The 27,465-nt window shown below is 35.2% G+C and overlaps 1 protein-coding gene across 1 annotated transcript in view; it reads left to right on the top strand.

Annotated features, from left to right (window-relative positions):
• Window positions 1-27,465, top strand: part of ZBBX (zinc finger B-box domain containing) — a 112,534-nt gene that overhangs the window by 27,727 nt on the left and 57,342 nt on the right. Inside the window, exon 7 of the mRNA XM_060100018.1 lies at window positions 223-318. Within this exon, the coding sequence (XP_059956001.1) occupies window positions 223-318 (96 nt within the window). The remainder of the gene's footprint in view (window positions 1-222; window positions 319-27,465) is intronic.

Genomic DNA, 27,465 nt, shown 5'->3' with positions numbered 1-27,465 from the left:
TATTTATTTTGCTATGAGAGTAATTAAAATTTACAAGTTAATTTTTCTCAAAGTTACATCTTAACTGGGACAAATGTTGTCCCGTTTCCTTGGGCTTCTCAATTCTGCTGACATCTAGGTGTGTAATTGGAGAAGTAAAGATGAGAGCAATGAATTTTTTATGCAAGTATTTTCTCAAAGTCATATTTTATAAGATTGTGTGATTTTTCAATATCTTTTAAGGTATGCCTGGAATGTGGAGAAGATTATTGTTCAGGATGCTTTGCTAAAATTCATCAAAAGGGGGCACTGAAACTCCACAGAACAACTCTTTTACAGGTATGACTTTTTAAAACTCTTTACTTGTAGTGTATTTATAAAATGTTTCAACACAAAGACATATAAAACATGTTTAATTGTCTAGAATTTAGGATGATTTGCGTTAATTGGAAAATTCTATTATCTACAGTCTTTACATATAACTTAAAATTATTTTACTGAATGCTAATCTGGATTTTATTTTGCTGTTTAAACTGTGCTTTAATATAGCTCCTGGAACACTTAGCTTGATTAGAGTTTTTACATTACACATTCTATCTGTGAACTTGACATTTAAAAATTAGACAATATCTTTATCTGTTGTGGTTTCATACGAACACATGATTTGTTTTAAGTATTACTTCTATCTAGTTTGTAAATAGAAATCTCTTGTTTTCTTCTCATGTTTATTTTTTAAAAATTTGTCTTTTATTTGTCCTCCCCCACTATTTTTTAAATAAGCTTATCTTTCAGGTTTCTACTTTTCCTCCTACATATCGCAAACTTTTATTTATCCTCATATAGTTGTTGTTTTTTGAAATGCCTAAACTCAAAACCTGTCAGATGGCTTTAAGATTCTAATACTTAAACAATAAATATGGTTAAATATTGATATAACATTATACCAGTTACGTTTGATGATGCATTGTTTTGTCATAGATTTCATTCATTGTGCAGGGTCAGTGCTAGGCAGTGACCCTACACAGATGAATAACACTAGGATCCTCCTCTTAAGGACCTGGAAATAAAAGTGAGAGTCGAGTACCTTGTATAATGGATTGAAGGATTAAATATTATCTTGTAAATTTTAATATTGATATTATCTGTATTTATAAAGATTACTGGTAGACTTCAATCTTTACATGTTGCTTTAACATATATAAATATTGGTAGCTCTCACAGATGCTGATGACCCACGTCATGATAACCGCAAAGCATAAAACTGACCTTACTTTTTTTTTTTTTTTTTTTTTTGCGGTACGCGGGCCCCTCACCGCTGTGGCCTCTCCCGCCAGGGAGCACAGGCTCCGGACGCGCAGGCCCAGCAGCCATGGTGCACGGGCCCAGCCGCTCCGCGGCATGTGGGATCCTCCCGGACCGGGGCACGAACCCGTGTGCCCTGCACTGGCAGGCAGACTCCCAACCACTGTGCCACCAGGGAAGCCCTGACCTTACTTTTTTATCGGTATTTACCGAAGTCTGTTAACTTTTGAGTGGCTAGTCAGTGTTTAGAGCCTTCTAGCAGAAGTGATGGAGGGAAAACAAAAAGAAATCCACCAACTACTCCCCTGCCTCAGGAAGTATCCTAAGACTGGGCAGTCATAGGAAATGAAAATTAATGTATACAAAAGTGAGTGTAATTGTTAATATGCAAATAATATAGAATTTAACTAAAGGCACTCCATTGTAAGGGTAAGGAGTGTAATTATCCCACTGTGAATTCTTGTCAGAATTTTCCATTCAGTGATTTATTCAGCACATTTTCTGAATTACCGCTCAGTGAATTTAGGCACTGTGCTAGCTGGTGTGGAGGGTACAAAGAAGAATCAGACATGGCTCCTTCCCTCAACTTCAGTATTTGACCTTCAAGATTTATCTAAGTCTGATTCTCTTTTCTCTCTCCCTTCCTTCCCCTCTCTCTTCCAGACCTCTGTCCCTTTCTGCTTCTCTCTCTCAGTCCTCCCCCCCGCCCACATTCAATTTCAAAACACAGTCAGACTTTGCCATGATATGGTTTATTGTAATCCAGAGGCAGATATGACATGGGTCAAATCATGCTTACTAAAAGTAATGTAACATAGCATATGTATAGTAAACGTTGAGTTTTTCTATTCCATGTCATTAAAATGGATATATTCGATATCTTAACATAGAAGAACATGATTTTTGTAAATTATATTCTTATAAAATTCTAAATGTGGAATTGATGCTGAAGTGAGAGAATTAATACTTACTGAGTATAAGCTTCATCTCATCCCAGCATCACATTTTCTAGTTTTGGTTGCAGGGAAGGAAAGGTTGGTAAGCCAGAAATAGCAGAATGGTATTTAAGTTCCTAGTGAATTTCTAATTGTAGAAGATGCATTCATCTCTAGAAATTAACATAAATGAATTTCATAATATGTATACAAATCAAAGAGCATAGCAAGTAATAATGAATCCTTGAGAGTTTTTTTCAAATACAGGGATTCTCTTATGTATATATTTTAAAGTTAAATAATGATAAATAACTATATATCTTCTATATTTATGTTACTCCTCTGGATTGCCCTCTAGTCTGTGGAGACCAAAGTTGCTACTTAGTGCTATCTTGAGGATTTTCCTGAGAATTTCATTGTCTGCTGGGGAAGTCAGATTGTGAGGCTGACCCTTAGAAAAGAGCAAACAGAGACCACCTGTATTGGGAACTAAACATACATGGTTACTACTCTCTTTGTATATAACATCATTTTATGTACCCAGATTGCTAAGTAATGAAATACTTTGAAGGAGTGATCTTTTTTTGGATAATTCAAGTAAATTTGACCCTTTATTTTATTCAACTAAAATTTTAAAATAAAAAAAATGTTTTTTTTAAAGGAAGCTATTTCAGAATATATAACTCCCTCTGATCTTAGTAGTGTACAGTGGACAGAGTCTCACTATATATTGGCGACTCCTGCCCATTACGTTGACCAGTAGCTGTTATAACAGTTAATAGGAGGTCTCAGCTAGCTGATGTAATGTGTGTTGCTACACATTCATCCTCAGAGATTTGCTCTTCCGGTTAGTACTTTATTTTTGCTCCTCTATCATGGCCTTACCCATTCTCTGCCATCCCATCTTGAATTTAATCCATTGTGCCATTAGCTATATGCCATTTTCTTATTATTTCTGTGCACTATTTAGCCCTTTTTTTTTTTTTTTCAGTCATCTTGCTTTTTTTCTTCTTGTTTCCATCATTCTTCCCTGTGCATTAAGGTAAGGTTCTTGATGCTGTTGTGTCTTGGCCTGATGGCCATTGTTCAGCAGCGAGTGGATACCTCTTTCTGTTTAGCTCTTATTAACCAGCCATAGCATTTTTAGTTTTCCATCACTTTGGTAACTGTTAAAGTCATGAGATTTTTTTTTTGTACACCTATAACTTTATAATATTGTAGAGCAACTGTATCTCAATTTTTAAAATATGCAAACTGTGAAGACAAAGAAAAAGAAGTCATGAGATTTTTTTTTGTTGACTGTTGAATTCATACCTAATCTGAGAAGTTAGAGTAGACATCCTATATCTGAATATTAAGCATTACTATATAAAAAGCAAGCATTCTAGGCTAATGATTGCTATACTTTATATTATTTAATCTATGTTGGCATTTCTGGTTATTAGGAAGAATAGCTTATTTTGAGTGTTGTTAATCATTTCAACCCCCAGCCTACGTACCAGTAAGTCTTTACAAAGTTCACAGTCAGTAAGGACCATTTTGTCCTGGCATATCTTGTTTCACTTAAGAGATAAATCCCTGAAAAATTGAAGACAAACTATTACCATTTTCATGTTGACTAACATAATTTCAAAGGGTCTTTCTTTTTATTTATGATTGATTAATACTTGGAAGTGATTTCAGCACAAGTTTTTTTTTTTTTTAACCTTCTCTAACCTCTGTGAAATAGTTAATTATCTGCAAAATGATGTGTAAATTCATGAGGGGAATTACTAAGGATGAAAATTCTACTTCTGTATTTAGAATGATTTTCAACACTAAAGGTAAAACAAAGGGTTTTTTCACTTGGTAAGCCTCACATTGGTGAAAAATAAGGCCTCAATATATCAGGAATTCGTATTTCCTTTTAACAACAAAAGATCAAAGAAGAGACAAGGTTAATCAGAGATAAGGGAAAACGGGTGTGGGGGGGAACAAACAAAAGGCATTTCATTGTGAAGTATGACATGCGCAAGGGGAGGCTGGATTAAGAAAATCATTAATAGATTCTGGTATATATATTTTCTTAATTAGAATGGAGATTTTCTTAACTGGAAAGGAGAGACCTTGGGAAGAGGGGTGGTTAGTAATGAGAGAAGAGATAACTGAGGTGGAATTTCTATGTTTTCCAATATGAGGCATCTATATGCAGCCTCTTCACTTTTTTATCTACGAAGTAAAGTATACCTACATAAATATGGATTATAAGTGGGAATATTTGTTTGCTTGACCATACCTACAGGAAAATAATTACCAGGCAGAACCTCAGTTGTCATAATACTATTTATGCTTTCTGACTTTGGTAGAAAAATGATAGATTTTTTTTCTTTCACTTGACAATGACCAGTATCAGCTTTTAGGCTCACACTACCATTATTCTGTTAATGTTCAGGATAATATAGTAATTTTAGGCCATAGCTGGTCATTTGGATAATATCGTGGTTGCTTACTGGGATGATCCTAATCTACCCATTTTAAATGTTGTGTACACACATAATGTAGATGCTATGTGTGCCACCCAGATCTTCCTCCTTAGAAATGAGATACTCACTACCCTAGCTGCCTGGAATGTTGCCTGCATTTGTATCATAGTTGAGTCTCTCCCCTGGAATTGCCTTTGCCCAAAGAGAACTGCCACCTTCAAGCCTACACTCCATCCCTGTAGGCAGCCCATCCTTTGGGCCAATATCTGGTCTATGTTAGGGTACAAATTCCCAGCTACGTCTTGCCTCAATTGGGGACAACTCTGATGGGCCATCACAGCTCCTCCCTTGGGATTGGCAATTGCATCAAATTCAACTCTCTTCTTTGCCCAGTTCTTCCTTCACTCGCCCACAGGTGTTCTTCTCAGAGAACTCCCCAGTAAAAGTGAGGCAGGCAAATCTCAGAATTTGTTTCTTGGCCAACCTGACTTGTGACAATATGTAATTCAGAATGAGATTACAGTATAGATAATTGTTGGCCAGTTTTAGAGTGTACTGCAATTTTTGAAGGGCAATATATAACATCTCTTTCTTCACTTTCCATGTTCTAAACCAATTGAGAAATAGGTATTAGAGTCAGAAGGTAGAAATCAAAATATCAGTTTTATTATTGATACAATCAGAATTGGTGGTTGTAGCATGGGTGTTCAGACAGATCAGCTTCCTGATATTTCCTGGAACTGAACTTTTTGCCCTCCCCCCCCACCCCAATGTTATAGACTTTTCCCTTTGACAGGGCAGGACCTACCCAGAAAAACTCCTTAATGGAGATCTAGACTGGAATACATCCCTCTCTGGACAGGTAACCCTTGGAGAACCCAGAAAGGGCAGAGGTCAGCACACTCACTTTCTTCTCCCAAAGTCTCACAAATAAGATAGAAATATAAGGATGGGGAGTAAATGTTCCCTCAAAAAGGAATTACCATAAATTCACATGATTTTAGAGTCTAGGTAATGTCAATATCCTAAAAAATTTATAAATTTGCTATTTATAAATATTAGTATTACACATAAGAAAAAATAAAATATTTAAAATATATATAAACAACTGAGTATTGGCATGCTTTTCTTTCTTAAATATAAATAATTCTTTATGATTCAATATGATTATAACTTTGAACTTCTGTCAAAGGATTTTTTTTTTTTTTTTTGCGGCACGCGGGCCTCTCACTGCTGTGGCCTCTCCCGTTGCGGAGCACAGGCTCCGGATGCTCAGGCTCAGCGGCCATGGCTCACGGGCCCAGCCGCTCCGCGGCATGTGGGATCCTCTCGGACTGCAGCACGAACCCGTGTCCCCTGCATCGGTAGGCGGACTCTCAACCACTGTGCCACCAGGGAAGCCCTGTCAAAGGATTTTTAAAACTATATTGTTATTGACTTTTTACTCTTTTATCTCTTCTGATAAATTTCAAATCTTGTAAGGAGAGGAACTATTTCTGTCATGTTCATCACTGTATTCTTAGTGCTTAACATTGTATCTGGCATGTAAAAATCTCATTTTTGAATGAGTGAAAGCATGAATAAAACCTGAATGATATGATCAAGCTCGTGAAATAATTTAAAATTACATTTTAAGTGGCAAAGTTTCTCTCTAAATTTTGAAAACCAAAGATTGGACAATTAAAAGAACGTACGGTATGTTAATATGTTATGTTGGTGAAGGGTTAAGAAAAGCTTTTCCTCTTGTGTCTGAGAATTTGACCTTTAGTTAACTTTCTAGCTCTTTTCCTGGGAAACAGATAAAGGTCCTAATGTCACCTATGTTCCTAGACAACATATTCATGGTAAACATGACTCCTCATTGGCAAATTGCATCTGATGGGAGGATTATAAGTACTTGGGGTAAGCCACAGCTCCCTGAACATGGCGAGCTTTGTAGCTGGCACGTGGGCTGTGGGGCTCTGGAAACCTGCAGATGGGGATTGACTCTGGTGGGAAATAAGGCTTCTAAACCAGGTCTGTCCCTCATCTATCTGAGCTGTACTTCTGCGTGAACTATTGCAAGACTCCCAAGAATAACAACTGATGCCGTCCCATTGATAAACTGTTGTTCTTGTTCTTATCCTTGTAAGCAGACTGTTTCCAAGAGTGGTTTGCTGACAGCCTGGTGAGTCTGAAAGTTTAGTTTACCCAGGTAGACTCCTTGGAGGGCATTGCAATTAAGTCTTTGATTAACTAAAATTTCTAAAGACAGAATGATGGCTTACCCAAAAGATAGATCAAGAGCACTTATAGAGGCATCATAGACAAGAATTTTTTTAAAACAGTTTTATTAAGATATAACTCACATACTATGCAACTTATCCATTTAAAGTTTATAATTCAATAGATTTTAGTATATTCACAGATATGTGCAACTACCACCACAGTTAATTTTAGAACATTTTTATCACTTCAAAAAGAAATCCTCTACCATTTTGCTACTATTCCCATCCCCTCTACCATCCTCCCTGTAATCCCCTGGCAATGACTTATCTACTTTCTGTCTCTATGGATTAGCCCATTCTAGATATTTAATATAAATGGAATCATACAATATGTGGTCTTTTTGACTAGCTGCCTTTACTTAGTATAATGTTTTCAAGTTTCATCCATGTTGTGGCATGTATCTGTGCTTCATTTATTTATGGCCAAATAACATTCCATTGTATGGATATATCACATTTTGTTTATCCATTCATTGTCTGATGGACATTTGGCTGTTTTCACCTTTCGGCCGTTATGAATAATGCTGCTGTGAATATTTATGGACAGGTTTTTGTGGGCATATGTTTTAATTTTTCATTGCTGTATCTCTAGTAGTGGACTTGCTGGGTTGTATGGTAACTCTAATATTTAATTGTTTGAGGAACTGCCAGAGTGTTTTCCAAAGTGGCTGCTCCATTTCACATCTATCAACAGAATATGAAAATTCTGATTTCTCGATGCCCTAGCCAACAGTTATTAATCTCACTTTTTGACCTAGTGGGCGTGAAGTAGTATCTCATTACGGTTTTCATATGCATTTTCCCGATTACTAATTATGTTGAACATCTTTTCATGTGCTTATGGCAATTTTACATCTTCCTTGGAGAAATGTTGATAAGGATTTTCGAGAAGACAGTTTCAAGATGTGAGACATATTTTAAATATGGGACATTTTAATAACCTGCACTTCAGTGAAACCATATCTGTGATGATGATATTTTTAGATGCCAGTACTAGGAAAAGCTAGGGAAAGGGAAAAGACCACATTTGAAAAGTGTGTGGAAAAGTAAGAACAGGGCTTCTGTTACCACCAGTGAAGAACTGGAAGAACATTAATGGTTCAGGGAGTATATTACAGAATCAAGTGACAGAGTTGCAGATGCAGTGGAGAAGGAAGATGCAGTGCTAGGGTTTAATGCAGAGGTGGCCTGAATTCATCTCAAAGGGAAAAGAGGGTGTTTCTGTAATATTTATGCTAAAAGAATCTTTAAGATAAAACTCATATATGCAAGCTCAGAAGCTTGCAGAGATGTTGTGAGGATCTGATTAAATGACAACAAATATAAAAGTATTCTGCTCATAGCAGGTGCTCCATGCATTAGGTTTTATTAGTCAGGATATAGTATTTGTAAAAATTCAATGCAGTTCTTAGACCATCTAAATTTAGAATCTAGAAAACAAAGTATTTTAATGATAATGACTCTAAAGAATTAATTAAATGGTTACTTTTGGTTTTAGGGATTTTTAAAAAGTGTTATAGTAGTACATCTTTTGGAAGACTTTTGTGAAAATACAGTGAGGTAAAATTTTAGAAAAGTACAGACTTCTTCCTTATCCAAATAGAAAATAATAGAAGCTCAATATTAGAGGGGACCATAAAGATCATTAGTCTGAGAACCCGTGACTTGCCAGTAGAATGTGACAAAGGTCAAGAGGTTTTGCAGATGTAATTATGGTTCCAAATAAGTTGATTTTGAGTTATCAAAAAGGGGCTGATTCTGGGTGGACCTGGCTTAATCACATGAAAGCTCTTAAAAGGGAGACTGAGGCCCTCCCTGAGGTCAGAGAGATCCTCTAGTTAGCTTTAAAGAAGTAACCTTCCTTGTAGTGAGAGGGCCTGAGAGAGGGAGAGGGCCACATAGCAAGAAAGTGTGGGCAGCCTCTAGGAACTGAGAACAGCCTCAGGCTGGCAGCAAGCAAGAAAACCGGAACTTCAGTCCTGCAGCCTCAGGAACTGAATTCTATGAACAACCTTGTGAGCTTGGAAGAGAACCCCAAACTCAGGAAGGAATGCAGCCTGGCCCACACCTTGCCTGCAGCCTTCTAAGATCTTGAGCAGAGCATCCAGTTAAGCTGGAACTAGACTCTGACTCATGGAACTCATGAGATAATAAATGTGTGTTGTTTAAAAAAAAATTATTAGTCTAACCACATGTCTGAACCTTTAATCAGTCACACTGATGCTGATTATTTGAGGAGTCTTTATAATTTACAGGTGCTACCCATATTATCTTACAGGTTTTTCATGGAGTCTGACAAATTTTACAGTAGTTTTTTCTTTTTTTTTTTTACTATATTTTATGTTCATTGGTATTTATGGGATAAAAATTGTCAATTGTGATGTACTACTTATACATAGTAGTAACATTACTATGTATAAGAAAATGAATGAAAAACTATTGATTGTTATTTATTAGTGAGTTTATTCTGTTATGCCTAAAAATCTGTTATTCAAATCATTGCATATTAAATCATTTGTTCTTCATGTATCTCAAATATGCATAATTGCTAAAAGCAGCTAACTCATCTGGATGCATTATACATGTAATATTAGTTGAAAACAGTAGTAAGTACTTGCTAAGTTAGTTAATATAGTGCATAATTATATGGCATCAAAACTGCAAATAGAAAGCAGATTGCAGGTGTGAATTTCCTATGTTGTTTTCTTGTTGCTATTCTGGCTCACTTTTAAGATTGCTCTCTAAATAGAATTTTTAAGGTTGTAATAAAATTTGAAAGGCTGAGATCACATTTTGTTATTTTTCTTAATATCAAGTGATTTAAAAATTTTGACAATATATTATTTTTTAGCTATTACATTTATATGCTATATTATCTTATTTTTAAATAGTTTAATGGCATTAAGTGTGTTTTATTTTGTTACTCTCAAGTTACTTTATGATAGTACTAAATATTGAGTCCAGATTACTTTTATTTGACATTTACTGTCTATTGAATAGTCAATTGCATTTATAATCCGAGGCCTGTGTCCAGGTACTTGCTTATTTTTTTATTATCCCTTATGTGTCAAGGAGGAATAATAACACAAATCTTTGATTAATAAAACCTGTGGTTTCCATTAGACCTTTAGAGGAAAGGTAAATCTAAGGGTCCTTTAAGTTCTACTTAAAGTTATATTGAAATGATGCTGGAATAAGCAATCAACTTTAGTCAAATGAATTTCACACTTCCAGGATTTGATTCCTAACTAGCTTGCAATAAGTAGTTCTTTATACCATTGACATTTTTGTACTACTCATGCAAATTTCGTATCTGTTTTTAGAAATATGATGAGCAGAACTGGATTTGAAACATGATTCTGTTGTGAGTTTCTCTGTTGCAATTTTCTTTCATCCTATAAATATTTAGTTTTCTCCTGTTTCTTCATGTATTTATATGGGGACTTTTAGTCAACTCTTTTTCTTTCTGGTGTCTGCTATATGGAAATTCCTGTCCTTTGTTTCTTTACCTTTCAGCTGGCCTGAAGTTGACTTTTTTCTTTCTTTCTTTTGATCCTAACAGTAGACGAAAACTTTGGTCAAGTCCTTTATTTATGGATACCTTTACTTCAACTTTCATGGAAAATTCAGAGTTGACACTATGGTAAAGCCTATTTTTAGGGAATAAATTTGTACTAAGACTATCTGTAAAGGTGGATTCATCAGAAAAGCAAAATAACCATTTGCTCTAAGAATAGAGTATATATTTTAATAATGTGAAAAAATTGAGAGATGAAGCTCTATCTTGATCTCAGAGAGACAGCAGCAGGGTCTTACTTCCCTGCCCAGGAATCAAACCTGTGTAGCCCGAATGAAAACCAGGAATCCTAGCTACAAGGGGCTAGAGGCTAGAAGCAAAGTTCCCCTGGCTCTTGCCCCATTTGAAAAAGCAATTTCTTAAGGAAGCAAAAACTGTAAAAACAGGTACAAAGATTATTATTAGAGACACAGTGCAACATGTGGGGGAGAACACAGAGAAACTGTTTTTTTATTTAAGACAGAAGGCAGAAATACACACCTGGAGAGAAAGGGTGTGGGCGTCCTCCCTAATGAGGAGGAGTGTAGTAAAGAGATGGTTAAATCATTTGTACAGGGCAGTTAGTCCCGGTCTTTGTTTACCTTTGACCAATTATCTCACTTCTCTTCCCACATCTGACCTGTTCTAGGACACTCCCCAACATGCCTGCGCATGTTGCGTTTTACCAATTGGATTCCAGCACAGAGGCTAGTGGGAGGTTTGACAGCACCTATTATGGGGTGGCGCCCCGCCCTTTGGACCCCCAAGGAGCCTTTCTGCACATGTGCAGTTGGGGAGGTCTCCTTGACCTCTAGAGTGGTCATTTTATCTCTTTACTCCAGCAGAGCTCAGCTCCTGTCATTAACCTGGTCCTTGAAGTGTCTAGGGAAAACAAAGCTCCAATTTTACTCCGCTTGACAAATACCATCTGTCCAGCCCGTCCACCTCTTACCTCAGTCTTTTTCATTCTTGTTTATTGAGTTAGGATGTTTATAGTTATGTATTTTTATAAATAATTTTTGCTCTGCAAAGATAGTTTTACTAGGTGGAAATTTCATGGGCTTATTGCATCTTATCATAGATACATGATAATTTGAGAAAATTTATCTGCTTGTTATGTTTAGTATTCCTTCTTTCCTATGTAGCTTCCAACTCAGAGAGATTTAGTCTGGTTTATTATTGTTGATTTTAGTTAACAGGATCCTTACATTATCATCATGCACTGTATTTAATATATATATATATAAATATATAAATAGAAATATGCTAGCAAAATAATCTGCAGAGGTTTCTTTGGATAAATATACCTTGAGTAAATGTTTTGATGAGTTTTAATAAAAAAGTATATTTTACTATAAATTAAAGCACAGTTCTTTAGTGTACATGTATTACTGCCGTAACAATATACAATTTCTGAAAAACTTCCCATTCTGGATAATCCCCTACCTAATAGGGCTCCAGGAAAAATTCGGGTTAGGGGAAGGCCACTCAAATCCCATGGCACTTTGTAATCAGAGCCTTAACAAAAACAGTTAACCATCCTTATAAAACCACTGGCACATGTTCCTTGAGGACTTGTGTTTCCTTCTCTGTGATATAGGTCCTGGTAGTAATTCACTTCTAATGACGTCATTCTTGTCAAAATGAAAACTCTGAATCAAACTGTTGCCTCCTTTATTAATCCATTGTTTTAAATCAGAGAATATCTTTATTACTTCTTTATCTGCACTCACATTTTTTCCAGATAGCTTAACTTAGTGGAATGCATGGTCATTAAAGTCATTAGTCTGTACTTGCACTGTGGGGAGACATTTTTATAGATTTTCAGCTTTTTTTTCCCCCCTAAGATCTTTATATATTGTTAAGATTTTGGCTTTAATTGTGAGACAGCTTGCCCCCAATTGCCTCAAAACAGTAATATGCTGGAAAAGAAAAACTTAAGAATCAATAAAACCCCATAGTTTTATACTGACATAATTCCCCTATTTACCAATTGCATATGAGTTAATTCACATCAAAGAAACCAGAAAAAAACTGTACTTGGGAAAATATTCTCTATATGAGGGGGAAGTGTTTTCTCAAAAGTAAGGCCAAAAAATCCTATATACATACACACATATATATATACATATATATATATATATATATGTATATATATATATATATATATATATTCCTTTTAAAAAAATTCCATTAGTGCATAATTTCATCTTCCTGAAATGATTTTTATAGTTAAAAGCTATCCAAATTCCAACTGTGTTCAACAGTTATTGTAACCAGTGAATTCATAATGTTTCTTGGGTTCTGTGTACATGTAACACAATTTTTTTCTGTGTATGTGTATATGTGTACACCTCTGTCTCTACCTTTATTATCTATTTGCCTAGCAAGTACCAATGAAATAACAAAACTCTTCTACAGGAATTAGAGTTTTCCATTTTTAAAAAAATGTTTATTTATTTATTTATTTTTTTATTAGTCATCCATTTTATACACATCAGTAGAGTTTTCCACTTTTAATACAAGGCTGTGGTTGCAGTAAATCCCTTCTAAAATTTTGCAACTGGAAAATCAGTGAAAGTTAGGACCATGAAAAGAGACATTTCAACATTTTTTTTCAAACTTAGGAAGTAACGTCGATCTAAATCACATGTGAACTTCTTTGAGCTGGAACTTCTGGATCATATAAGGATGCATGGTTATGTCAACATGATTATTAATGTTGCTGGATAGCCAGGGTTTGGGATGATGGTGCTAGAGTTTTGAAACACTGACACCACCATAAAGTATATCATTTTTCTAACTAAGCTAAAACTTTTACTGTTGGACCTTAACTTCTATAAGGTGCCATCCATTCCAAAATGCTATAAAATATCAACCCTCTTTACTTTGATTAATGATACATTGTCAGAGTGATGAATTCTTCTAGAGTGTAATTTGAAAGATAATATCATTCTAGGGAGAAAAAAAAGTTCAGGCGAGAAGTTAGAACAGTTACCAGATGAAATCCTACCATCATGCAGTGTAGTGAAGGCTGTGGGGGACTCTGGAAATGCCAGTAGTAAATCACATTCTTTGGCTTTAGTTTAAGCCTCACTCTTACAGTGAGTTATATGATTTACTATGTGCCCTGAAGGCTGTTTTGTTTTGTTTTTTAAACATTTTTGGCATGTAGAGAAGTTGCACAGGTAATTTTATTCAATTTTAGTCCCCTCCGCCTCCTATTAGTTGCTACCTATGAGTACTGCTATATGTAAATTTTCATGAAGAGGGAAATAAAATTATCTTCGAGTTTTTTTTAATGTTTTTTTTTATTGTGGTAAAAGTCACATAATATAAAACATACTATTTTAACCATATTTAACTGTGCAGTTCAGTGGCACTGAGTACATTCACATTGTTGTGAAACTCTTACCATCATCCATCTCCCGAATTTTTAACCTTCCTGAAAGTGAAAATCTGTCCCCTTTAAACACTAACTTTCCATTCTTCCTCTTCAACCCCACCCCACCCCACCCCCACCCCTCAGCCCCTGGCATTGACCAGTGTACTTTCTAACTCTATGAATCTGACTATTCTAGGTACCTTGTATAAGTGGAATCAAACAGTATTTGTCTGCACCTAATGTATATTGAAATGTATTTCTAAGGTTAACTTAATAAATGTCCTGCAAACAGACTGTACCTTCTTTTTTTTTTCCTGTGCTATACACATTTACCATTGCAACAGAAGAATAAAATACCTAGGAATAAACCTACCTAAGGAGGCAAAAGACCTATATGCAGAAAACTACAAGACACTGGTGAAAGAAATCAAATATGACACAAATAGATGGAGAGATATACCATGTTCTTGGATTGGAAGAATCAGCATTGTGAAAATGAGTATACTACCCAAAGCAATCTACAAGTTCAGTGCAATCCCTATCTAATTACCAATGGCATTTTTTAACAGAACTAGAACAAAAAGTTTTACAATTTGTATGGAAACACAAAAGACCCCAAATGGCCAAAGCAATCTGGAGAAAGAAAAATGGAGCTGGAGGAATAAGGCTCCCTGACTTCAGACTATACTACAAAGCTACAGTAATCAAGACAGTATGGTATTGGCACAAAAACAGAAATATAGATCAATGGAACAGGATAGAAAGCCCAGAGGTAAACCCATGCACCTATGGTCACCCAATCTATGACAAAGGAAGCAAGAATATACAAGGAGAAAAGACAGTCTCTTCAGTAAGTGGTGCTGGGAAAACTGGACAGCTACATGTGAAAGAATGAAATTAGGACACTCCCTAACACCATACACAAAAATAAACTCAAAATGGATTAAAGACCTAAATGTAAGGCTGAACAATATAAAACTCTTAGAGGAAAACATAGGCAGAACCGTCTTTGACATAAATATTTGAGTTTTAAAATTTGAAAATATCTTATAATACATATCAGACAGTGTTATGACACAACATTTATAGTTATCTATTTTAAGTATTTTATAACAATAACCTTTACATTCTTGTTCATTGGTTACTTATTACTTAAAATGATAGTTGATATATTTTTAAGTGAAAGATAATGTGTTTTGTGTTGAAAATCTAGATGTGTTCTTCTAAGCAAAGACAAAAGGCTGCAGGGATATACTCCAAACTGTTAATAGTGGTTACCCGTGAGAAGTAGTATTCATGAATTGGAAGGAACCTCTATTTCTTACTTTTTAGTATGATGGCATGATGATTTATTTTCACTGGGTTTCTGTAATTTTTTAAAAAATGTTGCTAGTGTAAGTCTAGGTCTGTGTTACTATTCCTCAATGGGAATCTCTTGAGTGTTTGGGGCAGGAACTTTTCTTGAGGTGGACCATTCCTCACATTTCAGAATATGTATTAAACCTGGTTATCATCCATTAAATGTCAATAATGCTCTCCAATGCTTGTGAAAACACAAAACACCTCCCCACATCTTCAGGTTTCCTTGCCTCAATTGGGAAGCACTGATCCTTGCATTAGTTAGGACCCTTTACACTAACTTGGTCAAAAAGAATTTTTTCTTGTTATTAAAGACCTCACAGATGTCTCATTGTATGAGAGTAGAGGTCAAGTAACTGAATCATGGTAAGAACCAGGACTGGATTTTGGAAATTGTTGAAAGACTAGGCAGATCCTTCTTCCACTTTTATTATTTTTTCCTGTATATCTACTTCTTTTTCTTGTAATTAACAAATTATGAAGATACATAATAGAGGATCAATGACAGAGAGACCAATGTTGCTTTCTTGATTTCAAATCTAAATCTTCATGAGCTTAACCTGGTGCCCACTTATTGTCCAGCGAACCGTGGCCCAGAGGGCAGAAATAAGTTGAGCAGTTGTATTTTCCATGGTGGGGCTGGTAAGGATGAGCACTGCTGTGGGTCAGGAAGAAATTATGATAGAAGGGGACATGACAAGAGACTGAGCATTCACCCTAATACAAGTCTCTGCTGAAGTCAGCCTAGTCTTGTCTATTGTTTTATTGTTTAGTCTAAATTCCTTTTATTGAGGTTTAATTTACATACTCTGAAATTCACATTATAACTGTACAATTTGATGATTTTTAAAAAATAGATCTATTTATTTGTTTATTTTTTGGCTGCGTTGGGTTTGTTTTTCATTGCTGCACATGGGCTTTCTCTAGTTGCCGTGAGCGAGGGCTACTCTTCATTGCAGTGCACAGGCTTCTCATTGTGGTGGCTTCTCTTGCTGTGGAGCACAGGCTCTAGGTGCACAGGCTTCAGTAGTTGTGGCATGCAGGCTCAGTAGTTGTGGCTAGTGGGCTCTAGAGTGCAGGCTCAGTAGTTGTGGTGCACGGGTTTAGTTGCTCCACGGCATGTGGGATCTTCCTGGGCCAGGGCTCGAACCCGTGTCCCCTGCATTGGCAGGTGGATTCTTAACAGCTGCACCCCAGGGAAATACCAATTTAATGATTTTTAAAGTAAATTTACAAACCCGTGTAATAATCACTACAATTGAGTTTTAGAACATTTCTATCACACCAAAAATTTCCTGGTACTTTTTTGCAATCAATCCTTGCTACCACTTCCAGCCCCGGGCAACCACTGGTCCGTTATCTGTTGCTATAGATTTGTCTTTTCTAGAAATTTCATTTAAGTGGAATCATTCCTGTGCAATCTTTTGTGTCTGACTTATTTCACTTAGCATAAGATTTCTGAGGTTCTTCCACAGTGTTGCATGTTCATTGTAGTGGTTCATTGCTTTCCAATGATGAATAATATTCCATTGTATGGATATATCATATTTTGTTTATTCAATCATCAATTGATGGACATATAGATTTTTTTAAAAGACTTTTGGCTGTTAGGATAATGATGCTAGGGATATTTCTTTGTGTGCAGGTCCTTGTGAAGACATATTTTTACTGCTCTTGTGTAGGTACCTAGGAGTGGAATTGTTGAGTCCCAAGGTTAGTACTTGTTAACTTTTCAAGAAACTATCAAACTATTTTCCAAAGTGTCTGTGCCATTTAACATTTCTTTTTTGTTTTTTGGGGAGTGCTGTGTTGGGTTTTCATTGCTGCGTGCGGACTTTCTCTAGTTGCGGTGAGCGGGGGCTACTCTTCGTTGCAGTGTGCGGGCTTCTCATTGCAGTGGCTTTTCTTGTTGTGGAGCATGGGCTGTAGGGCATGCAGGCTTCAGTAGTGTGGGACGTGGGCTCAGTAATTGTGGCTTGCAGGCTCTATAGCTCAGGCTCAGTAGTTGTGGTGTATGGGCTTAGTTGCTCCACGGCATGTGGGATCTTCCCGGACCAGGACTCAAACCATGTCCCCTGCATGGACAGGTGGATTCTTAATCACTGCACAACCAGGGAAGTCTGCCATTTTACATTTCTCACCAATAACATATGAGGGTTTTATTTTCTCCACATTTTTGCCAAAGCTTGGTAATGTCAGTATTTTGCATTATAGCTGTTCTACTATGTGTGTAATGATATCTTATTGTGGTTTTAATTTGCATTTCTCTAATGACTAATGATGTTGAACATCTTTTTATTTTCTTATTAGCCATTTATATATCTTTGGTGAAATGTTTATTCATATCTTTTGACCATTTTAAAATTGAGTTATTTGTCTTTGTTTATTGAGGTTTGAGTTCTTTATGTATTCTAGGATATATGTCTTTATCAGATATATGATTTTCAAATATATTCTCCTAGTCTATGGCTCAACTTTATTTTTTAATGCAAATTGAAAAATTCAAATTCTAGGTCTTTTACATTTCCATATACATTTTAGAATAAGATTGTCAATTTTAGGATAAGATTGTCAATTACTACAAAAACAAACAAACAAACACATAACCTGATGGAATTTTGGTATAGAATATATGACATTCTCAGATCAAGTTTCATTGATCAAGTTTCATAACAAAGCCTTCATTTATCTTTCTGTCATGGGTCATGTTTTAAGTGTCATCTTTAAAAATTTTGCCTGATCCAAGGTCCTTAAACTTTTCCCCTATATTTTATTTCATAAGATTTATAATTTTAGCCCTTGGATTTAGAGCTACAATGCATTTTATTTTGTATATGGTGTGAGGTAAGTGTCTGTAAGTTCATATTTATGCATATTGCCCTCTAATTGGCCCAGTACTATTTGTTACAAACACTATTATTTCCCATTGAATTTCCTTGGCATCTTTGTTAAAAGTCATTTGAACATAAGGTCTTATTCCTGGACTCTGTATTCTGTTCTTTTGGTCTATTTACCTAGCCTTATGCCAATACTACACTGTCTTGATTACTGTAGCTTTATAAGAAGTTTTGAGATCAGGTGGTATAAGTTCTCCAATTTTTTTATTCTGTTTAAAATTATTTTGGCTATTCCAGATCTTCTACATTCCATATACATTAAAAAATTTTAAATTGTGGTAAAACATACATAACATAAATTCTACCATCTTAATCATTTTTAAGTGTATAACTCAGTATGTTCACATTATTGTGCAATCAATCTCCAGAACTTTTTCTTGCAAAACTAAAACTTCATCCCCATTAAACAACATTGTGCTTTGTTTCTATGACTTTGACTATTCTAGATACCTAATATAAGTGGAATCATACAATATTTGTCTTTTGGTGACTGACTTATTTCCTTTAGCATAATTTTCTCAAGTTCATCCATGTTGTGGCATATCAGTTTTCCTTCTTTTCTAAGGTTGATAATATTTCACTGTATCTATATACCAAATTTTATTTATCCATTCATCCACTGATGGACATTTGCATTATTTCTACCTCTTGGCTCCTGCCAAGAGGTAGAAACAATGCTGCTATAAACATGGGTATGAAAATATCTCTTCAAGATATTTTGGATATATACCAAGAAATGGAATTGCTGGATCATATGGTAATTCTATATTTAATTTTTTGAGAAACCCCCATTTTCCATAGCTGCTGAACCATTTTACATTCCAATTAATAGTGCACGAGTGTTCCAATTTCTCCACAGCCTCACCAACACTTGCTATCCTCTGTTGTTTTGATAGTAGCTATCCTAATGGGTATGAGATGATATCTCACTGTGTCCATATACATAATAGGATAAGTTTGTCAATTGCTACAAAGAAAAATCTTCATGGGAATTTGATAAGGATTTTATGGAGTCCACAAATCAGTTTGGGGAAAATTGCCACTTAACAATATTGTCTTTCAGTCTATGAACATGATTTTGTTTCATTTCTTTAGATCTTATTTAATTTCCTTTGTCAATGTTTTGTGGTTTTTAGTCTTAAGTTGTTGTGCTTTTCTGTTAAATGTTTTCCCAAGTATTTTATTCTTTTTGAAGTTACTATGTATGTAATTCTTTTCTTAATTTTATTTTTAGGTTGTTAATTGCTAGTATATAGAAATAAAATAGATTTTTGAATGTTGATCCTGAGTCCTGTGACCTTGATGAACTCACTTATTATAATAATTATTATTTTAGGTACCTTGGGATTTTCTACATAAAGGATTGTATCCTCTACAAATAAAAGTAGTTTTACTTTTTCCTTTCCAACCTAGATGCCTTTTATTTCTTTTTCTTGTCTTAATGTGTTAGCTAGAGCTGCCAGTAAATGTTAAAAAGAAGTAGTAAGTGTTTACTTCCTGGCTTTGTTTCTGATTAAGGGCAAAGCATATAGTCTTTCGCCATTTCTGATGTTAGTTATAGGTTTTATTGTAGATGCTCTTATCAGTTTGAGGAAGTTCCTTTGTATTTCCTGTTTGTTGTGTGTGTTTCCTGCTCTTACTGAAATAATCATGCTGTTTGTCCTTTATTAACATGGCTTATTACAGTACTTGATTTTCAGATGTTATGATTGAATTACTGGGGTATAATTTCAGTTGGTCATGATGCATAATTTACATGTTGGTGGATTGAATTTGTTAATATTTTGGGAAGGAACTTTGTATCTACATTCATGTGGAACATTAAGCTGTAGATTTGTTTTCCTGAAATATGGTTATCTACTTTGGTATCAGGGTTGTATTAGCTTTATAAAATTCATTTAGAGGTATTTCCTTGTCTATTTTCTGTAAGTGTTTGTATTGGATTGGTTTAATTTCTTCCTTAAATGTTGGATAGAATTTGCCAGTGAAGCAGTCTGAGTCTGGGATTTTTTTCATGGGAAAATGTTCAATTACTAATTCAATTTCTTTACCTTATTATTCTACTTTTCTTCTTTTTCTTGAGTCAATTTTGGTAATTTATGTCTTTCATTGAATTTGTCCATTCAATCTAAGTTGTCCATTTGCTGGCATAAATGTTTCAAATTCCACTATAATCCAGAAATTACTGTAGGTCTATAGTGATGATTTTTATTTCATTATTGATTTTGTTAATTTGTATTTTACTCTGTTTTTTTTCTTGGTTCATTTAGCTAAAAGTTTATAAATTTTTAAGTCTTTCCAATTTTAGTTGCCTTGATTTTTTTGCAGTTGTTTTTATTTCATTGATTCTACTCTGATCCTTATTTTGTGAATTCTACCTCCTTTTGAACTTTTTTCTTTTCTTTTTCTGCCTTCTTGAAGTGAAGCTTAGATTATGATTTTAGATTTTTCTTCCTTTCCAAAATAGCACTGAAAGCTATGACTGTCACTTTAACCACTGCTTTTACTGCATACCATACATTTCTATATGTTGTGTTTTATTTCCAGTCAATTTTCTAATTTTCCTTGTGACTTATTTTTCATCCAAAGGTGATTTAGAAATGGGTTGTTCAACTTCTAAATATTTTATTATTTCCCAAAACTGTTTGTTCCTGATTTATATATTTTTGTTGAGATCAGAGAGCATACTTCATATGATTTCAATTCTTATGAATTTATTAACACTTATTTTATGTGGAGCATATGTCTGTCTTGGAGAATGTTCCATGTGATCTTGAAAAGAATTCGTAATCTGATGTTGTGAGGTTGAGGGTTCTTTAAATGTTATTTAGGTCAAGTTTCTTGGTGTCATTAAAGTTTTCCATGGCCTCACTGATTTTCTGCCTAGCTGTTTCATTAATTTCTGAGAAGGAGGTATTGAAATTTCTAATGGAACAGCTAGGCAGAAAATCAGTAAGGCCATAGTGTTAATGATAATGCTAATGATGTTGCTATATATGATTTTATGCTTTTCAAAGAAATTAAGAAAATAAAAGAGAAAATAAATACTTAAGCATCTTTTCTATTCACTCATGTATTTATGCTTCCAGGCCTCTATCTTTCTTCTGGTAGATTTAATACCTTTCAGCCTTAAAACCTTTCTTTAGTATTTCTTGTAAGGCTGATATGCTAGAAATGAATGATCCTCTTTCTGTATATAAAATTATCTTTGGCAGTTTTTCCTTTCAGCATTTTGTATCATTCCATTACCTTCTGGGTCTCCATTTTTTCAGATGTGAAATCAGCTTGTTATTCATACTGATGTAGCCTTATATGTAGTGAGTCATTTTTCCCTTTTTCCTTTCAAATTTTTCTATTTGTCTTTGGCTTTCAGTAATTTGATTATGATATGTTTTGATGTGGATCTCTATATGTTTATCTTTCTTGGGACCTGTTTAGCTTTGTGGATTTTTGAAGTGATAATTTTTCATCAAATATGAATATTTGGGGCCCTCATTTCTTCATATTTTTTAAGCTCATTTCTCTCCCTCTGATATTCCCACTAAATGTATGTTGGATGCTTGATGCTGTCCCATAAGTCTTTAAAGCTGTGTTCATTTTCTTTAATCTTTTACATTTTTCTTTTCAATTTAGATGATTTATCTTGGTCTGTCTTCAAGTTGATTGAATCTTCTTCCTTTCATTTCAAACCTATTGTTAGATTATATAAGTCATACTCAAGAATTTTCACTTGGGTTTTTTCTGTGATTTCCATTTTTTAATCAGCACTTATATAGATCTCATTTTCAGGATCATTCCATTAAGTGTTTGTCTGGTCCACTGCTCTTCCTCACTGGGACCAAAACCTCAGGCTGTCAGAACCGAAGGTTTTCCCCATTCATTTATAACCAAATTTTCTAGTTCACTGATAATGCCAATGTAACTTCAAGACTCTGTCCTCCCCTGGGAATCAGGCACACTCCCTGTTCAGCAAGGCCAGTCTTGCCTTAGTAATTGACAGACTTGGGAAGGGACATTTAATATAAGAGTAGCCCCATGCAGGGAAGCCTTACTACTGTTCTTCATTAATTTCAGCATAGTTTTTCTTGAATAAATATTTCTGAATTTGTTTGCTTTTGGTTGGTTTCCAGAGTTCTGAAATGGTTTTTAACAAATTTAACCAGTTTAGCATTTGTTTTATGATGATAGAATTATTTACTGACCTCTTCATTATACCGTAGTCAGAGGTCTATTGAATTTGGCAGGAATTCTATTTTCTGGATATTTAAACTATTTATCTTATTTACAGAGAAATAGTATGCTATCATGATCTAGATAAAATGATAGCAGTCATTTGAATGCATTTCTTTATGTCATCACTCTGCTAGGTGTTTTTCATAAAAGATATGTATTCACAACAGCCCTGCAAGGTAGAGATTGTCTTCATTTTACAGGTGTAAACATTTAGGCTTAGAGAGGTAAATGATTTGCCCTTTTGTGCTGTTATTAATAGTGCCACTTATTTTGCCTGTGTTGACATTGACTCAGATAGCTTGGGTATAAGGAATGAATGTTCAAATGGAATTTTTAGTCATTTTTATCTCAGTAAGTCAGTTAAATTAGATTCAACCAATATTTCTCAAGTACTTACCAGCATCAAACAATGTTCTAGTTGCAAAGCATGAAGGACAGGGCTGCAGGGAGGAGAATTATATATATATATATATGTGTGTGTACACATTTATATATATGACATGGTCCCCTCTCTCAAGGAATCAAGGAATTCATCATCACAAAAGAGAAGATAGATATTTTCACACAACTGTAACACAGTTGACTAAGTGTTCTGACATAGTGATTCTCAAACCTTAATGTATGTCAAATTACATATTAAACTGAAGATTCTGATTCAGTGAGTCTGAGTGGGACATAGATTTCATATTTTTAGCAAGTTTTCAGGTGATGATGATACTGTTGATATATGGATCACACTGAAAAGCAAAGATCCAGCATAGATGTAAGCTGGGAGTTATAAGAGCACCCAGAAGATGTGAGGTTTTTTTTTGCTGTGGTTAGTTAAGGAAGAAAACATCATCTCAAAAGGATAAACAGTTTGCTTTTGGAGTGATGTCAACATCATGGTAGCATGAGATGCTCTGTCTCCTTCAGTCTACAACTAGTAAAACATCCATAACTCAGCAAAGCTTCCTCTGTCCAACACACTAGGATGCCAGAGAGTTCCACACATCTGTACATCTGGAAGTGAGTGGACTGGAACACAAAGAAGAGGCAGAACTGTTGGAATAGTGGAGGTGGTACCCATGATCCCAGCCTGTTGACCACGGCAGGTGATCCCACAGCCCCAGAGAACCCAGTAGCAGAGCACATAACTCCAGAATCCCAACTGCAGTGGCACCCATGGCCACAGGGGACCAGGCAGCAGTGCTGGCGACAAGGACCCACTACCATGGTCCCTCCATCCATGGTGGGTGCCTGTGATTCTGGCCTCCCCCTGCTTTTGGCAGTGGCATCCTTGAACCTGACAACCCCAGATGCAGCAGGGGTGCTCATGACCCATGCTACTCTCCCCACAATCCGGGTGACCTTGGATGCAGTGTGGTGCCCACTACCCTGGTGCCCCCAGTGGCAATGCTAGCAACAGCGGTGACACTGGCACAGCAAGGCACCAGCAACCCCAGAGACCCAAACAGTGACAACTTGGATACTGAGGACACTTCTGACAGAGGCAGTGGAGGGTGGAAAGTGTCCATTCTCAAACATAGCCAGAGGCAGCTCAGGTAAGAGAAACCAAAAACTTGTGCTGTAGTGCCACCTACTGAAAAACAAAAGAAAGGCTTCTAATATATACTAACTTGTTTAACTGTTAGAATCAAAGCTAAAAAGCTTTATCTAAATAAGACAGGTGTTTGCTACTTCAAATGAGCTGGCAGAGGAACAACTCCTCAAGCACCATGAAAAACCACGATAACACAGTATCACAAAAAGAGAATGACAATTCTCTAGAAATCGAACTTAAAGTCATAGAATAATACAATCTAACTGATAGAGAATTCAAAATAGCTGTCATGAGGAAACTCAGTGAGTTACAAGAAAACTCAGAAAGACCATTCAAATGAGCTCAGGAATAAAATTAATGAACAGAGGGAATACTTTAACAAAACTGAAACTCTGAAAAACAGAACAAACAGAAAATCTAGAGCTGAAGAACTCAATAAATGAGATGAAGAAGGCATTAGAAAGCACTGGAAATAGAGACCATATGGAAAAATTAATTAGTGAACTCAAAGATATAAATATAGAAGTGATTCAGGTAGAAGAGAAGAGAGAACTAAGATCTTTTAAAAATGAAGAAATTCTATGAGAGATATCCAACTCCATTAGGAAAGGCAGCATAAGGATAATGGGTATCCTAGAAGGAGAAAAGAGGGAGAAGGGAGCAGAGAGTTTATTTAAAGAAATAATAGCTGAGAACTTCCCAAATCTGAAGGATCTAGAGATACCAGTCCAGGAAATTAAGAGAACACATTATTATCTCAGTGCAAAAAGACCTTCTCTAAGACACATTATATTAGAACTGTCAAAAGGCAATGATAAAGAATTTTTAAGGCAACCAGGAGAAAAAAGATAGTAACTTACAAAGGAACCCCCATCAGGCTATCAGCAGAAACTCTACATGCCAGAACAGAGTGGAATGACATTCTCAAAATATTGAAAGATAAAAACTGTCAGCCAAGAATACTCTACCCAGCAAAGTTATTTTTCAGATATGAAGGAGAAATAAAACACTTACCAGACAAACAAAAGCTCAGGAAGTTCATCACCATTAGACCTGCCTTACCAAAAATGATAAATTAATTAGGTTGTTAAACAATTATAGCATAGAGGTTAAAGGGGAAAAAGCAGTAAAAATAAGTATAGACACTTCAATTTGGTTACAAACTCACAACATAATAATGGATAATTTTAGACAACAAAAACATATAAAGGGGAAGAGGACAAGAATGGAACTTGAATAGGCAAATGAAGATAATATGCTATCAACAGAAAAAGGACTATTTTATCTATGAGACTTTTATATAAACCTCATGGTAACCACAAAACATAAATCTAGAGCAGAGGCATAAAATATAAAACAAGAGGAAACTGTGAAAAACATTGTAGAAAACTACCAAAGTAAAGTGGCAGACAGAAACGCAAGGAAAAAAGAAACAATGGAGATATAGAGCAACCAGAAAACAAGATTAAATGGCAGTACTAAGTCCTCATCTGTCAATAATCATCCTAAATATGAATAGATTGAACTCAGCAGTGAAAAGACACAGAGTGGCTGGATGGATTAAAAAACAAGAACCAACTCCATGTTGCCTCAGGAGACTCATCTCAGCTCTAAAAGCAGACATAAGCTTAAAGTAAAGGGATGGGAGATGATATTCTAAGGAAATGGTAGCCACAGGAAAGTGATTGTAAACATATCAGTTAAAATAAACCTCAAGCTAAAAAAAGTAACAAGAGACAAATATGGACATTATATAATGATAAAGGGAACAATTTATCAAGAATATATAACATTTATTAATATATTTGCACCTAACATAGGAGCACCAAAATATATAAAGCAATTATTAACAAACCTAAAGGGAGGAATTGACAGCAACACAAAAATAGTTAATAGTCGGGAACTTTAACACGCTGCTTACATCAGTGAATAGATCATCCCAGTCAGAAAGTCAACAAGGAAACAGCAACCTTAAATGAAACATTAGACCAGACAAATTTGATATATTTGTATAGATCATTCCATCCAAATGCAGCAGAGTACACATTCTTCTCAAATGCACATGGAACTTTCTCAAGAATAGACCATATGTTTCGGCACAAAACAAATATCAATAAATTTAAGACAATTGAAATCGTATCAAGCACCTTTTCTGATGACAGTGGTATGAAAATAGAAATTAATTATAAGAAGAAAGCTGGAAAAGTCACAAATGTATGAAGACTAAACAGCTTGCCGATGAACAACTGTTGGGTCAATGAAGAAGTCAAAGGAGAAATAAAAAAATACCTGAAGACAAATAAAAATGAAAATACAACCTACCAAAATCTATGGGATGCAGCAAAAGTGGTACTATGAGAGAAGTTTGTAGCATTACAGGCCTGACTCGAGAAACAAAAAACCTCTCAAACATTCTAACCTTACACCTAAAGGAACTAGAAAAAGAAGAACGAATGAAGCCCAAAGTCAGTAGAAGAAAGGAAATAATAAAAATCAGAGTGGAAATAAATGAAATAGAGACTTTAGGCAATAGAAAAGATCAATTAAACAGAGCTCATTCTTTGAAAAGATACAGTTGACACACTTTTAGCTAGATTCACTAAGAAAGAGAGGAGGTTCAGATAAATAAAATTAGAAACAAAAGACTAAAAACTACAATGGATACTACAGAAATACAAAGGATCATAAGAGAATGTTACAAATAGATATACACCAACAATAGTACAACCTAGCAGAAATGGACAAATTCTTAGAATCAAACAATCTTCCAAGACTGAATGATGAAAAAATAGAAAATCTGAATAGACCAATCACTAGTAAGGAAATTGTAACAGTAATCACAAACCCTCCAAAAAGCAAAGGTCCAGGCCTAGACAGCTTCATGAGTGAATTCTACCAAACATTCAGAGAAGATTTATTACCTATCCTTCTCAAACTCTTCCAAAAATTTGAAGAGATGGGAATGTTTATTTTACAAGACCAACATTACCTTATTACCAAAAACCAAACAAGGACAGCACAAAAAAATAAAATTACAGGCCAATATCTCTGATGAACATAGATGTAAAAATTCACAACAAAATATTAGCAAACCGGATATAATACATTTAAAGGATCATGCACAATGATCAGGTGGAATTTATTCCAGGGATACAAAAATGATTCAACATTCACAAATCAATCAACATGATACACCACATTAACAAAATGAAGGAGAAAATCAAGTAGTCGTCTCAAAAGACGCAGAAAAAGGACTTGGCAATATTCAACACCCATTTATGATAAAAACTCTCAATAAAATGTGTATATAAGTAATATACTTCAAAGTAATAAAGGCCATATATGACAGATTCACAGCTAACATCACACTCAATGATGAAAACCTGAAAGCTATCCCCCTAAGATCAGGAACAAGACAAGGATGCCCACTCTTACTACTCTTATTTAATATAGTAGTGGAAGTCCTAGCCAGAGCAGTTAGGTAAGAAAGAGAAATAAAAAGCATCTAGGGCCTCCCTGGTGGCGCAGTGGTTGGGAGTCCGCCTGC

This window comes from Mesoplodon densirostris, chromosome 5, assembly GCF_025265405.1.
Source record: "Mesoplodon densirostris isolate mMesDen1 chromosome 5, mMesDen1 primary haplotype, whole genome shotgun sequence".
NCBI lineage: Eukaryota > Metazoa > Chordata > Mammalia > Artiodactyla > Ziphiidae > Mesoplodon > Mesoplodon densirostris.
The sequence above is the reverse complement of the archived record's forward strand: the minus strand, read 5'-3'. Positions and strand labels throughout refer to the sequence as shown.